The sequence below is a fragment of the Neltuma alba genome, unplaced genomic scaffold (assembly GCF_004799145.2).
Source record: "Neltuma alba isolate B1F8T4 unplaced genomic scaffold, ASM479914v2 tig00005930_pilon, whole genome shotgun sequence".
NCBI lineage: Eukaryota > Viridiplantae > Streptophyta > Magnoliopsida > Fabales > Fabaceae > Neltuma > Neltuma alba.
In genome coordinates, this window is record NW_021634280.1 from 41,299 (window position 1) to 59,297 (window position 17,999).

The 17,999-nt window shown below is 30.9% G+C and overlaps 3 protein-coding genes across 4 annotated transcripts; 2 read left to right on the top strand and 1 right to left on the bottom strand.

Moving 5' to 3' along the window:
- Nucleotides 1–751: 751 nt before the first annotated feature.
- On the top strand, nucleotides 752–4,345 carry LOC114749052 (uncharacterized). Of its 2 annotated transcripts, XM_028937517.1 has the most exons (5): nucleotides 752–1,218; nucleotides 1,616–2,267; nucleotides 2,361–2,572; nucleotides 2,646–2,899; nucleotides 3,059–4,345. In XM_028937517.1, exons 1-5 carry the CDS (start codon nucleotides 950–952, stop codon nucleotides 3,850–3,852), a joined length of 2,181 nt encoding a protein of 726 aa, XP_028793350.1. In that variant the 5' UTR covers nucleotides 752–949; the 3' UTR covers nucleotides 3,853–4,345. The 2 variants fall into 2 exon arrangements, with proteins under 2 accessions (XP_028793350.1, XP_028793351.1); XM_028937518.1 differs by lacking the exon at nucleotides 3,059–4,345 and having other exon boundaries at nucleotides 2,361–2,560; nucleotides 2,655–2,904.
- Nucleotides 4,346–4,574: 229 nt separating this feature from the next.
- LOC114749050 (germin-like protein subfamily 3 member 4) lies at nucleotides 4,575–6,020 on the bottom strand. The gene has a single exon (XM_028937516.1). It carries the CDS (start codon nucleotides 5,376–5,378, stop codon nucleotides 4,698–4,700), a length of 681 nt encoding a protein of 226 aa, XP_028793349.1. The 5' UTR covers nucleotides 5,379–6,020; the 3' UTR covers nucleotides 4,575–4,697.
- A 3,300-nt stretch (nucleotides 6,021–9,320) lies between these two features.
- Nucleotides 9,321–10,310, top strand: LOC114749048 (uncharacterized). Its single transcript, XM_028937515.1, has one exon. The coding sequence runs from the start codon at nucleotides 9,321–9,323 to the stop codon at nucleotides 10,308–10,310; it is 990 nt and encodes a 329-aa protein (XP_028793348.1).
- The last annotated feature ends 7,689 nt before the right edge of the window (nucleotides 10,311–17,999 follow it).

Genomic DNA, 17,999 nt, shown 5'->3' on the forward strand with positions numbered 1-17,999 from the left:
AAAAGAAAAACTATAAATAGGAAAAAATTATCATATATCAAAATTTAAAATATACTCCTATAACCTTTAACATAAGACCTATTTAACTAATTTGATTAGATTAAAGAAGTTAGGTAAATTAGTTAATTATAAGAAATATGACACGTTTTTCTTAAAATACCATAATCATTTTTCTTAATACCCATCTTCCTCTTCTACTTGATTATGATTGAGGGAGTATCCATATATGTAATTTAGAGAAAATTGATAAATATGAGAAATGGGTCTTATATTTAAGACCAAAATCAAATCAACAATTGGGTCCTATATTAGGGACCAGAGGGGTATTATTTATAACTGAAAAAAAGTATACCTATTTAATTTAAATCGAAAAAAGAAACTTGCTAATTTTTTAGAAATGTTTTTATATTTTACAGACAATCATTTTCTTTTTAAATTTTTAGTATTTAATTTTTTATTTAATCTAGACCCAGAAAAACGTTACGTAATGTTTTGGGAATAACGATTGTCCCGTTTCTCGGTCATTCCAATTCCCAGGTGAGCCTGGATTTTCATATCCCCTAAACCCTTCTTCTGTCTCTCTAGCAAGGATGAGCAGTCACCGCAGCAGGGATTCCTAGCAGAGCAGAAAATGATTCTTCTTCCTCCAAATATCCATTTTCTGTTTCGTTAGCTTAGCTGCTGAGAAATCTCCGCAATATTCATTATTTAATTCTCTACGTCATATTGATTATCGGGTATTCCGTGCTTCCTGGATTTGTATTGAACTTCTGCGAATTTCTGTAGCAGCAGTCTTTTCTATTTGTGCTGTCAGAGCTGCTGAATAAACTGGTTAGAATTTTTGTTTTGAGCCTCTTTCAGTTTCGTGCTGTGGTTTATTGTTAAACTTGTTTTGCAGTCGTGGCTTTGAATATCCGATATTAGTGGGGCGGGTTATAGCTATGAGCACATGGCTATAATTGAATCAATTGGCGATATTCCTTTGCAAGACCCATCCGAAGAGGAGTTTTGTTCTGCGGATTTGACATGGACCAAGTTTGGCAATGCCGAGCACCATGATGATGTTGCTCTTATTCCGTATGAACGAGTTGATTCTTTTATAATTGGTGAATGTTCTAATGTGCAATGCCCAACACGGTTTCATATTGAGAGAGGAAGAAAACGGTCCATGGGAAGCTTAAAAGAATACAAGGACGATGAGTATCTGGAATATAGGCTGTAAGTCTAACTTTCTAGTAGGCCTCTAAGCCTATAATAAAGACATTCATTTAGTCAAATGTTTGATTTATTGTGATTAACTGGCTGTTTTTAGTGAAAACTTAAGCAATTTTTTGTTCGTTCTTTTATTGAGTAGGATCTTTGAAGGTTTGAAATCATTCTTCCCTTTGAAGTTACCTAATGTTTTAGCATGCTCACAGAATCAAACTTTGTCTATAGTTTTGCTCTTCCGGCTGCTATCCTATTTTTGGCCTTATGCTTCGGTTATTGTCTAGGCTTAGAAAGCAACAGCTCACGTCTGAATAGCAACGAAATAATTTAAATATGGCTGACTGACCATTAGGTCATTAATATTTGCAGTGCTTATGTTTTAACTTGAGTCTTGTTGTTTGTGAAGGTACTGGTGTTCATTTGGTCCAGAAAATTATGGGGAAGGTGGAGGTATATTACCTAGTCGGAGATATCGACTCAACACCCGAAATCGTGCTGCTAGACCTCAATCAATGAGGGGTTGTACTTGTCATTTTGTTATCAAACGACTTTATGCCCGTCCATCACTTGCCCTTATCATATACAATGAGAGGCGTCACGTTAACAAGTCTGGTTTTGTCTGCCATGGTCCACTTGACAGAGATGCCATAGGACCAGGTGCCAAGAAAATTCCATATATATGTAATGAAATTCAGCAGCAGACAATGTCTATGATTTATCTGGGCATTCCTGAAGAAAATATCTTGGAAAAACACATTGAAGGGATTGAGCGTTATTGTGGTCCAAATGCAAAAGTCAATAGCCTTGCTTATCAATACGTCCACAAACTAGGGATGATCATTAAAAGGTCCACCCATGAGCTGGATCTAGATGATCAAGCTAGCATACGCATGTGGGTTGAGCGGAATAAAAAGTCCATATTTTTTTATCAGGATACTTCAGAGTCAGACCCTTTTATCTTGGGGATCCAAACAGAATGGCAGTTGCAACAAATGATCCGATTTGGTCATCGCAGTCTTGTTGCGGCTGACTCAACCTTTGGCATAAAGAGACTTAAAGTAATTAATTTGTGATCTAGATTTTTCATTTTTCACAATATCTGAGTAAGAACTGTGAGTAGTCCTAACGTAGTTATTGTTTCCCAATGGCAGTATCCCTTATTCTCACTTCTTGTTTTTGATTCAAGACAACATGCACTTCCAGTTGCATGGGTAATTACACGTAGCTTTGCAAAGCCTGATGTGTCTAAGTGGCTGAAAGCTTTGATCAGTCGAGCTCATAGTGTTGAACCTGGTTGGAAAGTCAGTGGATTTTTAATTGATGACGCAGCAGCTGAAATTGATCTTCTGAGGCAAGATTTATTGCTTTACAGATGAGTTTGGCTGGAAGTTTGATTTAAATTATGTGATAATATATAATTGTCTTACTGTACCTGCTTTCTACAGAGATACATTTTGCTGTCCTGTCCTATTTTCATTTTGGCGAGTTCGGAGATCATGGCTAAGGAATATTGTTAAGAAATGCAGTAACATTGAGGTCCAGCGGGAGATTTTTAAGCGTCTTGGGACTATAGCATACAGCATTTGGCATGGACTTGATGTATCTGTTGCCTTGGAACAATTTTTATTGGATTTTGTTGACCAAAAGGCCTTCATGGAATACTTCAAGGCTTCATGGGTTCCTAAGCTTGGTTAGAATATATCCTCTTTTCCATGCGAACAAAATTAATTGCCTAGTTGGGCACATTGATATGCATACCTTGGAATTTTTGCTTCTGAAGTTATTTGTATGCTTGTTCATTATGTTCTAATTTGCTTTTCTCCTCACCGTGCTCTTCTGGTTTGAGCAGAAATGTGGCTTTCAACAATGAGAAATCTTCCTCTGGCTAGCCAAGAAGCTTCTGGTGCGATAGAGGCCTATCATGTGAAACTGAAAGCCAAACTTTTTGACGATTCACATCTTGGAGCGCTGCAAAGAGTTGATTGGTTAGTGCACAAGTTGACAACTGAGTTGCATTCAAGCTACTGGCTTGACCGTTATGCTGATGAAAGTGATTCTTTCCAGAACGTAAGGGAGGAATATGTTGCTTCTACATCATGGCATCGTGCATTAAAAATTCCTGACTCTGCCATCACCTTGGATGATAAAGACCGTCTCTTTGCAAAAGTTGTAAGCCAGAAAGACAGCAGTATAACACATTTAGTATGGAATCCAGGATCAGAATTTGCATTCTGTGATTGCTCTTGGTCAATGCAAGGCAATCTTTGCAAGCATGTCATCAAGGTGAACATGATTTGTGAAAATCTTCAAGGTTATCAACCCTCCATGTCTTTTCAGTCTTTTAAAGAGGTTTTGATGGATCTGTGGGCAAAACCAACAGATGATTCAGTTGCCTTGGATTTGTCAGTGGCTTGGACCCATCAGATGCTAGATCAAATTCAAAAACTTGTTGAACTGAATAACTCTATTGATATTAGCTCTGTTGTTAACAATATGCCTTTGAAATGGGTTGCCAGGAGGTTAAGAACCCACATTGGCAGACGATCAACAACGTTAGCTCTTCCTCCTGGTAACAGTAAAGCAAAAGGTGGCGTTGTGCAAAAGAAGAGGCGGAAGAGAAGAAGATTGTCACGATTAAGATGACTTCTTTGGTTGGTTGATATTGAGCTTGTTCTGGGATGTTTTGGACTGATGATTGGTGGATTCCTCTTAAAAAGTTTATATACTTGTTCCTCTTCACATCAACTTGAAGCATCCATTGGATACAAGTATATACCCGGTGATTATGCTTGATGAGCCTTCAGGCGGACTTTCAAGTGATCGCCTAAGATAAAGTATCTGTCAACATATATTGAAAATTGGAAGGAATTTTGTTAGTTTGATAATTTTCTGCCCCATTTTTTATACAGCTAAGTGGCAAATAGCAGATTCTTTAATTTCTCCACCATGCCAAATCCTCTCTCCTGAACTCTGAAGTTTGTTGGAGTACATAGTCAACTCTCAATGAGTAAGAAAGAGAATGGTGTAAGCTAATTCCATGTTGTTTATCTTCCCTAATTTTCATGTCAAGAATATTGTATATAGATTGATTATTGGCATATTCTTTGAAGTTGAAAGATTCATACATTTGCTGCGAGTTCTTGGCTTTATTCCTCTGTTGCGAATTTAGTAGAAACGTAAAGTATATCAATGCTGATGTAGAAAATCTTTCAAAAAACGCGTCTATGGAACAATCTGACAGCATCGAATCTCCATCGTTACAACTTTTTTTAGTACTTCTGACAGATAATGTGGGAGCCTGCTCTAATGAGTGCCCCATAATCTTTTATAAAACTGCACATTGGAATACAAATTTGGTACAACGATTTACGTGGCCCACGAACTCATTTCACCAACGTAAACTTACACATTCATTCAATAAATAGTAAAACTGTTAAAAAAAAATTCCACTATAATTTTGGAACTGACGTGACAATAGTTTGATATGGCTAAAAGTGAATGTTGTCCAATCCTGACAAACTCAAATCGTTAACGTTGTGAATTTCTGAGGCAGAGAGTGATGTAAGTCTTATCTTTAGCTTCTCTATTGATTCCAATGTGTTATCAAATGCTGCAGAAGTGAAGGATACCAACCCTGGATTTTGGCTGCTGTACACTGAGATAACTGTAGCAGCTTCAAAGCCTCGATTCAGAATGAAGTGGAGCAAAGCCTTAGGAAACACAAACACTTCGCCTGCAGAGAGAAACTTCTGAAAAAGCTGGTTTTTGGTGTCGAGGAATCCAACCACCAATTTACCTTTGGTGACAAAGATGACCTCAGTAGCTCTTGGATGATAATGAGGAGTTATAAGACCATCTGCGTCAATATCAATTCTGCCGATGGAGAGTCCAAGAGTGTTCAGACCTGGAAACTCTGAAGCACCCACAATCTTCATGGACGAAGAGAAAATGTTGTCAGTAGAACCAGCTTCGCTCAATTCTGAGGTTTTAAAATCTTGAGCTGTTGTATTCTCTGGGTTCTTGCAGGGAAGACCATTGATGAATATTGTCTGCTTTTCAGGAGGAACTGCTGGACAAGAGTCTTGTAGATTATCACAGTCTGCCAAGCAAACCTGGATGCTGGTGAAGACAATAAAGAACACAAATGAAAGAAGGTTCAAGTATTTCATCCTGAATCTCCAATTAGCTGATTATCGTCTTGCTCTATTGTCTATAATGAAAAATCAGGTAGTTTTCTTCCAATATATATGTGTGTGAGTGTGTGGTCGCTATGAGACCTTGATGTGTTAGTTATGGAGTTGCAAGAAATACAAGTTATGGCAGTCTTGGAGTTCACTACCGGTTTTTGCAACTAGGAAGTGCATTGCTTGCAAGAAACATAATCAAATTTATTGGGTCCTGCCCTGAAGTCCTATACCTGTAATTCAAAGACTGATCTTTGATGGCTTGTCCATTATCTTTGAGACCTGAAGGCCCAGTAGTGCGAAAATTACATTTGTGTGCCACTATATTAAAATTAACATTCATTAATGTAGCGGTAGATGCTATATGAGGAATGGCTTAGTTGTTGAATAATTGTCAGAGGAAAACAGGTATCCACTTTTAAAGGGTCAAATTCAAAGAAGATATGCTGTCAATTTTTAGGCTATGTTTCTATTTAGGATGAGTTATATCAGACGTGAAGTACAAGGTTCTGACTTCTGATGTAGAAAGCAAAGTATACAATTTGTATTGATTTTGAATCATCCGCAATTACATATTATAGAATAATAGGAGAGTATATGATTTTTTTTTCAAATAAAAAAAAAAAAAGAAAGTGTGCATGAGGTTTATTGTAACCTCTTTTCACATTCATATGTTGTTTGTAGCGCTATCCAATATTTTATTTATTAAAGAAAATTCTAGCTTCTTTCTGTTCAAGCAAAATTGAAGATCAATTGACACTTTAAGATTAAGTTCATAGGGTCAATCTAGAGGAATCTGCTTTGAAGCTCATATCTGTCGTACATTTGCAACTCCATTAACTTCCAAATTATTGTTGTAACAAAATAATTCATCAATCTTACCCAACAATTTAAACTTTTGAACTAAAATTGTCTTTTCTCCTGGCATTCAAATTCGGTTAAGTTACTTTTAGCATCCTTATTTTGTGCACCCAGTATTTTAAAATATTATATTTTTCAATAAGATTCGGTATCTTAATTCTAAAACATAGGGTACTCATTACTATTAAGAAAATAAGGGGAAAATTACACTAAAAATTACTTTAAACTACTAATAATTTCGTGTAACACTTTTTTAAATTATATTTAATATTCTACTTTTAAAAATTTAATACACTAAGCATAGACCCTCTACCTTCGATGTCGATCGAATTCTTTTTGTTTCTCTATGGAGACATGATGCCTATCACTTTTTTCTGCAAATGTAAGATATATCTTTTGAATAACTCTTTTTAACTGATAGCTTCTCGGATAAGGAAAAAAAAAGTTGCAGTTAGCAATAAAGCATATGTTGAAACTTAGTTATAATAAAATAACAAAAAGAGCATGAGAGTCTCTTTTCTGGAAAGAATTCTACAGGTTTTCAGTTTTTTTTTTTTTGGGTGTGTTGAGAGAGAAGCAAGCAAGGCTGTCGCCATTATTCTTTATTATACTCCCTCTGTTCCTTATTATAAGAGAAGAATAACCGAATTACGTTGATAAACAAAACAGTTAAAATTAATTAAGAACAATCAATGTGAAATACCCTCATTAATAAAGAGAGAGAGCATGAGAGAAAACAATTAAATTATTAAATGAAAGAGAAGTGGGAGGGAGAGAGAGTGTGAGTTGGAGACAATAAATATGGGTAAAATAAGAAATCAATACAAAAAAGTAGAGACAACTTTTAAGTGTATCTTATATATAAAAACATGTCATAAGCATCAAATGTTTCTTATAATAAGGAACGGAGGGAGTAATAACTTGGCGTATTAAAAAATAACAGAGAAGTGATTTTCTATCTGATAAATGTGTTTCTTGCGTCTCTCTCTCTTAATCCTAATTCTTCAATTTAATTACAAACTGATAAGTTTGGTACAAAGAATTAGATGCTTGAAAATCATGGGTTGCTGGTGACGTTAAAACGAAGATTGTGAAGATTAAGGTATTGCTGAACAAGTGACCCCTGAACCATCACTTCTATGCAGTTAGACAAACTTTTGTGATTCTTTCCCATTCAAATGCCATTATGATCTATGAAAAGTAAAATTGCTGAAAAGTTTCCTTTGCAAAAATTTATTATTAAAAAAAATTACTTCCGGTGTTTAATATAAGACCTAGTTGACTAATTTGAGAAGATTAAGAAAATTAGTTAAGTTAGTTATTTATCATAAATATGTGTTGTCTTTTTTAGAATGCCATTGCTAATCATATATATTAGCTAAAATTACAATTTGATGAAACCTTGCGCAACTATTATAAGAACTATTTTGAAAAAAAAAGAATAAATATAAAAGACAAAGTGGATTGTGATCTTATATTTAGGACCGAAATAAAAGTCAAATAAGCTCTTATATTAATAACCGGAGGTAATACTTGATATTTGTTTAAGAATACTAGTACAAATAGTATGTTTTAATTAACTATTGTTTTTTTAGTTGTGTGCTGTAAAATGAATTATACTTGTTAAAAGATTTAGTCGTCAAATATCTTTAAATAATAGTGAATTTTATAAAAACCCAGCTACATCGTTTCTCATCAACATTATCACCTTTTGTTTTTTTGGGGGGGGGGGGACAAGTAAGAAGAAAGAAACCTTGATATTTTGCGGCTGATTTGATGATAATATTTTAAATATATACATGCATGAATTTTTGTATAAACTTATGGATCCATGAAGTTCTTAAATAAAAACACAGTAGAAATAAATTATTCCAACATCATTGATAGCATAGTTGATATGTTTGAAGCCTTCTGGTTAGGTAGTATTGTAGTAATCGCTGATCAATGTATGGCACCTCAACAATATATTACTTTGGGAGTTTCAACCAATTTTTTAATTAATTGATACAAATCGTCTCATGGAAATTTCAACGCTAGTTGATGATGATACATATTATAGCTTCCATCCGATTAATTTTTAACAAATTAATATTTGTAATTTGAGAGATAATTTTAATCATATATTACAGATATATAGAATTTGTTTGGAATAATAAAATTGAAATTAGTTTAAATTTAAAAACATTAACTTGTAATTTTTTTAATGAGATCATTTTTGACAAGGTGATAGAAGATTATATTTATTTGAGATAAAAAAAATAGAATTTAAAACGACTGTTCAGATCTGATGTGATTCTCATAGGTGTACAGGCAATATCTTTGTTAATCTCATATTCCTCCGGTCTTATAAAGGTCTTATATTTAGGACCGGAAGAGTAATATATAGTCAACTAATAACAAAAATGAAAAAGATATATAAGAAATTTGAGTTTTAAATAAGTATTTTAAAAAAATAGAAATATATTTATCTCAATTAACCAAAAAATTTGAGTTTTTTTAGCGCTTCATTTTAAAGAAAAACAAACTAATAATACAGACAACAAAATATATTACTCCTCCGATCCTAAATATAAGACCCATTTCTCATATTTATCATTTTTCTCTAAATTACCCCTATGGATACTCTCTCAACCATAATCAAGTAGAAGATAGAAAGGGGGTATTAATATAGATAATTATGGTGTTTTAGGAAAAATGTGTCATTTTTCTTATAATTAACTAACTTACCTAAATTCCTTAATATAATCAAATTAGTTAAATAGGTCTTATATTAAGGACCGGAGGAGTATATGTATTATGAAATAGATTGTGCGAATTGAATTCAATACTTTTATGTGTTTAATATCGATGTTTTATTTATTTATTTATTTTGCCAGTATCAGTACAAGATAGATTATTAGATTACACTTTAAAAAAATATTTATTCTAAATTTTGCAAGATTGAAAATTTTAAACGTAATTTTTCTTTAATTATTTTAGCAAGAGTTCAGTTTCCAACCTACATATTAACCTTAAACCGTAGCCATGCTATTCTGCAACTAAAATGTGCAGAAAGGAAGGAGTGTGATGAAGAAGGAAGTAGAAGAGCTTCAATCTCTGGGTGTGTCAGGTGTTTTCAAAGAATCCTTCAACCTCATATTCACACGCCCAAAAATCTTCACCCTAATTTCTCTCTATCTCCTCCTTCCTCTCTCCCTCATCTTCCTCGCCCATTTCCATGTCTCCCAACTCATCTTCTTCAACATTCTCCATAACCAAGCCTCCTTGCATCGAGCTCCTCAAGATTCCCAAACCCGCGCGATCCTCTCTGATATTCTCTTCTCTCAATGGACTTCCTTCTTCCTCCTCAAATTCGCTTATTTCACCTTCCTCTTGAGTCTCTCGCTTCTCTCCACTTCTACTGTTGTGTACACTGTCGCCTCCATCTACGCTTCCGCCAATGTCACTTTCAGGAAAGTCATGGACGTCGTTTCCAAGGTTTGGAGCAATCTTTTGATAACTTTTAATTGGAATATTGCGCTTGTTTTTGCCTATAATGTTGTTTCTGGGCTCTTGTTCATCTTCTGGCTTTCCGTAATTGGTTTCGATGATTCATTGGGGCTTATAATTGGGGGGATTCTCTTCCTGCTGTATTTGATTGGATTTGTGTATGTAACCATAATCTGGCATTTGGCTAGTGTGATTTCTGTGCTGGAAGATAGTCACGGTAGACAAGCCATGACTAAGGGCAATGAATTGATGAAGGGGAAGAAGGGGACCTCCATTGTTGTATCCTGTGTGATCTTGCTGTGCTTCCTGGGAATTCAATTAGGGTTTGAGATTTTTGTTGTGATTGGATTGAGAGTGGGAAGGGAAGTGAGAATTGGGGTTGCAATTCTAGGCTTGATATGTCTTTTGATGGTGATACTGTTGGGTCTAGTTGTTCAAACTGTGCTCTATTTCGTGTGCAAATCTTACCACCATGAACATGTTGATAAGTCATCTTTGGCAGATCATCATGGAGACTATGTTCCTCTCAGAGCCAGATATGTTCAATCACCAGAAAATCCAGTTTAGCAAGTTTTTTTAATTGGCCAATACAATACGTGTACACCAATCTATAGTTGGTTGGTGATGATAGATCAAAGTTGTATTATTATTTCTTTGATCATTCTTTTATTTTTCATTTGTGTACATTTATAGAGAACACAAGAACGTAGGTGAATTTAATAAAATAGATAAGTAAAATACTTCAACTTGATTCTAGCGTATCTGTTTTCTCTTATAGGTTTCCTAAACGACGTTAAAATCCTGATGTACTACTATCTCCAGTTTTATTTATAAGATATCGTTTGTAAATTATAAATGAAGTCGTATAATTAAAACTGAAAATAGTAATAAATTTGATATCCTTGAGGCTGGTGCCCAGAAAGAAAAGGCTGTATCCGTACTTGTTCATTCATCCCCCTCTCCTTTCTCCTATTTTTCCATTATTATCTTGTTTTATAATATTTTCACCAGAAATGCTACCATTAGCATTCAAGGGGGGAAAAACATTTTTTATTGACACAAAATTCTTCTCAGTATTCATCTCGAATTTCATAAAACCATTTCTAAAAAGTTAATCTAAACAGCCTATAGTACCAAATCAGAAGTAAATAAATAAATAACACCGGCCATCTTACCACTATCACACAAGTCATTTAAAATCGAGCCGCCGGTTGATTTCGTTAAGGCAATAGAATGAAGAGAGTGGTTTTATTGTGGTGGAATCAAGTCAATTAAAATAATATAATATATTTAAAATATATATAAAAAATATTTACATATAATTATGAAAAAGAGTAATATTTAAATAAAAAGACAATAATTCACAAATAAATGGGACATTCATATATAAATCATATACAAGCCAATACGACAGAGTTATTAAACCATGAATATGAAGGATAACTTTTTTCTTTGTTCTTTTAGCCCAAAATGATGTTGTTTCATGTTTTGTAAGGAGAAAAAAAATCAAATATAACCTGATTTACTCATACAAAACTTTTAATTAGACCAAATAAGAGATTGGTGCCATAGCCAACTAAATTTAATGTTATACCATTGCGTGCATGGCTCCGCATGAACATCACATCTTGAACAAAAGGGATAAGGATGACCATAAAAATCAACCAGGGAAACAGACAGACAAACTGGTGGGGGTGAAGGATAGAAACAAGGAAAAATTAGGCACAGGTCTCAAAGAAAAGGCTTTATTTATCTAAGATTCTACAAAATGTCAAAATTACTAATAGGTTTTAAGGTACTTTAGAGTATTATATTCTAATTGTAAAATGACATCACTACTCCTCAGATTTTTAATTCATTTTTTCTTCGTCATTGTGATTGACAACCTCAGTAGCGACTATTAACAATCCAATGAGAAGGTATTGACAACCTAAGCAATATTTGTTGACAACTTTTTTTATAGGATCACATAACCTCCACATAAGAGTAAATTATAACCAAATATTATAATACAACAATTTTAACACTGAAATGGGAAGCTTTTCAAAACCATTAAAAACTTTAACTAAACCCAATAGGATTATAAAAAATTTTTAATGCAGAGCTCCATTAACAACCTCAACAGTGAGTATTAATAACTCAAGAAGAGCTGTTAACAACCTTGACAGTGTCTGTTAACAACTGACTTTATAGGATAATATAACATCTAGCAACTATAACTAACTAAATTATAACTAAATATTGTTAAAGTTGATCTTATATAGTTCTTATGTTATACTGTTTAGTTATAATTTGATCTTATGTAGAGGTTATATTATCCTACACAGTCACTTGTTAACAGACATTGCCTAGGTTGTCAACAGATATCCTTGGCTTATTAATACTCACTGTTGAGGTTGTCAATGGATCTCCACATTAAAATTTTATTATAATCTTATTGGGTTTAGTTAAAGTTCTTAATGGTTTTGAAAAGCTTCCTATTTCAGTGTTAAAGTTGTTGTACTCCTCCGGTCCTTATTATAAGACCCAATTTGACTTTTTATTTGGTCCTAATTATAAGACCCAATCCATTTTCTCTCTTATATTTATGCATTTTTTTCCAAGATAATCCTTCTAATAATGATAGTTTTAGCCAATATACTTAATTAGCAAGGATATTTTAGGAATAACAACACTTGTTTATTATAAATAACCAACTTAACTTACTTCCTTAATCTCCTCAAATAAGTCAATTGGGTCTTATAATTAGGACCGGAGGAGTATTATACTATTTGGTTATAATTTACTTTTATGTGGAGGTTGTGATCTTATAAAAAAAATTGTCAACAGATGCTGCTTAGGTTGTCAACACCTTCTTGTTAGGTTGATAACAGTTGCTGTTGAGATTATTAATTGCAATGGTAGAGAAAATATGAATTGAGAATCTGAGGGGTAGTAATGTCATTTTACAATTAAAATATAATACTCTAAAGTCCCTTAGGACCTGCTAGTAATTTTGATATTTTATAAGACCTTAAATGAATAAAGTCTCTTTCTTGGGAACTGTGCGTAATTTTCTCTAGAAGTAATTATGAGAAAAGGAAATGGAAATGAATTAGAAAATCAACCTTAAAATGGGTCTGTTTCCGTGGTTACTAGGATGCCCATTTTAGAAGGAAGCTTGCTTCGGAGCCCAATATGATTCCCCTTTTCCTTGGGTTTCCCCTCAAGAATCAAGACATGGTCAATCACCGGCCCCCTCCAAAACAGTAAGAAAATCAACATATCAATATAATACTCTTCCGGTCTTTAATATAAGACTCATTTAACTAATTTGATTATATTAAGAAAGTTAGGTAAGTTAGTTAATTATGAGAAAAGTGACAAATTTTTCCTAAAACACCATAATCATCTTTCTTAATACTCCCTTTTCCTCTTCTACTTGATTATGATACAGGGAATATCTATAGGGGTAATTTAGAGAAAATTGATAAATATGAGAAATAGATCTTATATTTAGAACAAAAACCAACTCAATAATTGATTCTTATATGAAAGACCGGAGGAGTAATATAATATTATCTCCTATTCTTAATATAAAAACTAATTTGATATTTAATTTAGTTCTAAATATAATATTGTAATATACTTTATATCTCATATTTATTTATTTTTTTCAAGGTAGTCTTTATAGTAGTTGCATATGTTAAACACCCTTATTAATCATATGCATTAGCTAGAATCTTTAACCTATAATTAAATGTATTCTAGCTAATACACATAATTAGTAAGGGTATTTTAGGAAAGACAATATCTATTTATTATAAATAAATAATTTAACAAATTTTCGTAATCTACTCAAATTAATCAAAAGCTCTTATATTAAGAACATGAGGTAATATTATAGTGTTTGTACAAAATTATACTATTTGTAAATTATTAACGCTAACAGTTATTGTTGATGTCAATTGCCAGTCATCCCAGTCATAGCATTACTTGTCACATTTAAATGAGTTCTTAGATTTGAACTTAGTATTGATATATTTGTGTGTTAGTTTTTTGCTAGACATAAGCATCCTCTTATTAGAAGTAATTTTGTTCGAGGTATTATTAGGCATTAAATATAGACACTGCTCTTAATAGGAATTCAAACATTGATTTGTCAAAAATATTTCAATGCATGTCAAAAGATTTTAACGGTATCAAAATACTAGAGACCAAGTGACCAACAGTTTGAAACAGATATAATTTCAAGAACTAATACCACATATTTGAAATTTCATGAACTAATACCAAATTAGGTCCAAATTTAAGAGATCAAAATTTATATTAATTTTTTTAAAAAAAAGTACTGTTTATCAACAGACCGGCTTGGCCCAATAAAGGACTGGCCTAATACAAGCTCAAGGACCCTAGATTTATCGATCTAGGGTATTTGATACATGCGAAAAGTATTTTAAAAAATATTTTTACATAAATTGAGATAAAACTCTTTTTATATATATTTTATATTTTACAAAATTACTTTTAAAATTATGGTTTGATTTCTACTTAAACATTGCTAGAGTCAAATCCCACGAATTTTTTTTCCTATTCTCTTGACGTCCTTGTTTTAAAATCTAAAATGAATTTAAACAATTAGGACTATTAGAAAAAAGCTATCGATTGTGATAAATGCAGGGACACAGAATTTTGTGCAACTAAACAATCGATTATACGTGTATTTTTTTTTGTGATTTGAGAAGTATATATGCAGGCATACAAGGGTTGAACCAATTGTTTAATAATTATGAGAATTAAAATCATGCTTTTCTTAAAAAATATCCAAATACTCCTGTACATACCCAATTTAATTATGGACTCAAAACTAAAACTAAAAGCAAACACCTCTTAATCTGGCCAAAAAAGAAAAAGTAAACACCTCTTAAATGGAATTGAAAGTGACACATTTTGCATCGCAGTCTTGTTCTTGAGAGGAAAGGAAACAATGAAATGCCAAAAAGGGGTGAGCTACTCGTAATAGCTATCTTATTATGTAACAGTTTTCTTGATGCTGTGATGAGATTTAATTTGCACCATTTATATTTGAGTAAAATACTCTGGCATCTCTTGTATTTTATTTTAATTTCACTAATATTCCTTCTATTTTGAAAACATATACTTCAATCCAAACCGTTAATTCTGTTAAAAATATTTTAAAAAGATATTTTTAATTAAAATTTATATTGAGATACTTTTTATTTACTAATTTAAGCTTCATAATACTAGATTCCTAAATTTTGGCTAACAAATTTTGACGAATTTAAATTTTTTTATTTTCCATAATTTTATTTTTTATTTTTATAAATAGTATTTTATAGTGTTTTTACTATATTTGGATGAAAAATTAATTTATTTATTTAATGCAGACATAAAAACCTTGAATAAAAACTTGATTAGTTCTTTAAATAAATATATAATAAACTAAATACATTATAAATGTTTTTGACAAAATTTTTATTTTAAAATTTTAAATTTTAAATTTAAATGGTTTCTATAGTCTCTCCAATTTAGACAATTTATGTTGTATAAGAAAAATTTATTTAATATATTTTCTAGCCATCTAAAAAAAATTAAATAAATAGGTTTCATTATGCAGTGAAAAATTAAAATTATGAAATCTTATAATATAATTAAAATTAATAAAATTGCATATAAAAAATTTGAAAATGCATGTATTAAAATTGTTTTTTGTTGTATCAAAAATTATTTTTTTGATAAATATAAATGTTTAAATAACTTTTATGTTAAGGAAGGATATTTTGGTCAAAATAGAAATTCAAAAGTCAAATTTAACGGTCATATAACAATTGAATGAATGGAAATGAAATTTCAAATATACAAGGAAGGTTTATGTAAAATGCATTTTAATTTCAAAGAAAGTTTATATATATTTTTAAAATAAAAAAAGATTTCTGTAATTTAGATAAAATAGAGAGATAGTTAGAGTATTTTACTATTTATATTTATATTTAGATTAAATGATCAAAAACTTTTAAGGGAGAATTAGAGAGAGGGACCTATATGGATGATATTTATTGGAAAGGATCATAAAAACTATAATTGTTTAGAAGGACCAAATAATAAAATATAAATTTACAAATACTGTTTTACCCCTAATTAAATCTCCTATATTCTCTCTCACCATATCCTATAATTATCTTTTTTAAAAATGAAATAGTAATAACTTATTCATATTCATTCAAACTAATTAGAATTACAAAGTCAAAACCAATTCTAATTAATCAAATTAAATTAATGATGAATACTAATTAATTTATTTTTCCATCATTTTTAATTAATAAAACTTTGGGCTTTCTGAATGATGAACTTATCAGAACTATAAAAGTCAACCACATTTTTATTTATTTATTTCATACTCTTATTTTCTTTACCAAAGTACTCTTATTTTATTTCAAGACATTAATTATAAATTTATAAATCCAACCCTTAGAAATAAATTGAATCCTAAAATTACAAATTTCAAATAAAAAGTAACATATAAAAATCATTATATCAACAGGTATTTATCATAATAAAAGTAATTATAATAGTTTGAGTGCCAAAATTCAAACTTGAGTCTACCTAAATATAAAAGATAAAATTGAAAGGGCTATCTCGATATAGTAAAATACAACATGCTCAAGTCACTTTACATTATTTCTTTTAGTCTTGGTTAGTTTATGTGATATAAAAAATTATATAAAATAATTTAAATGAAATTTGTTGCAATTCACAAACCTTCATCATACAAAGTACTGCCTCCAGTCCTAATTATAAGAGCTAGTTGACTAATTTGAGAAAATTAAGAAAAAAAGTAAAGTTAGTTATTTGTAACAAATAGATGTTGTTTTTCCTAAAATATTCTTACTAATCAAGTGTGTTGGTTAAAATTATAATTATTAGAAGGACTATTTTGAAAAAAATTGAGTAAATATGAGAGACAAAATGGATTGGGATCTTATATTTAGGACCAACATAAACGTCAAACAAGATTTTATATTAAAGACTGGAGGTAGTATGATGCATATAAATATGTATTTCAAATAATGTCCGAAACATAAATAACATAGATAAAAGATCCAGTTAAAAAATTATTTTAATATAAAATATATATTACAAAATGATATTTATTCACGTGAAAAATTGTCAACTCATTCTTTAAGATAAAATGTAGTTTTTGTTTTTGGCCAACCTATAAACTTATATCTGAAATGATGGCCCCAAAAAAACTGCGTATGACATAAATTTAATAGAATTCATTGCATATCACCAATCTTTATCATGTAACTTCACTTTTTTTAAATAAGCAAGATCAGAAATCAACTTCGTTGAGGAGAACGTTTGAGTTATACACAACAAACTATAATTATATTAAATAAAATGTTTTATAACATTAGAAAATGATTTAATTTATTACTTATTGGAAAAATGACAAATAAAGAAGTTGAAAATTTTGATATACCAAATCAAGCATCTAAGAGTTGAAAATAACAAAGAAAGAAATGATGCATGATCTGATATTTTACAAATATAGTTAAATCACTGAAATAACCTTATATCAAAAGTTTATTAATAAGTTATGGACTAATAATGACAAGTGTTGAATAGTAAAGGACAAGAAATATATTGATAATAATAAGTTATTTATTAACAAGTTCTGAACTAACAATGACAATTATTGAATAGGTAATGACAAGAACTGTATTAGTAATAATAAGTTTAATAACTTTTTTTTTCTTCCAAATATGATATAAGAGCATTTTAGTCATTTAACTACGTTTGTAAAATACAAGATCAGGCACTACTTCTTTTTCTGTTATTTTCAACTCTTAGGTGTCCGAATTAGAAAATGATAATTTCAGGGTTTTTTTTCTCTGGAATTTTTCCTTATTTATTTTGTTAGCAAAAAAATTATTATTTATTTTGATCTTAGTTATCCATTTAAAATTACTAGTCACCAAGATTCCCAAATTATGAATTAATTATAAAGCTTTTCAAGAAATCATGAATCTAATTACTAGAACAGACTACAAGTTGGCGCTGGTTATCAGAAAAAACAACATAATTAAAAATCATCATTCATGATAATCCATCCTTAATAAGAAAGGTCTTCAGAAAGAAAAATGATCTCATGAGTTTAAAATCATATTAAAGAGGAAGAAACAAAAACAGCGCATAATATCAACAAGAGCAAATATATATACTACCTCCTTTAGTGTTTAATATAAGACATAG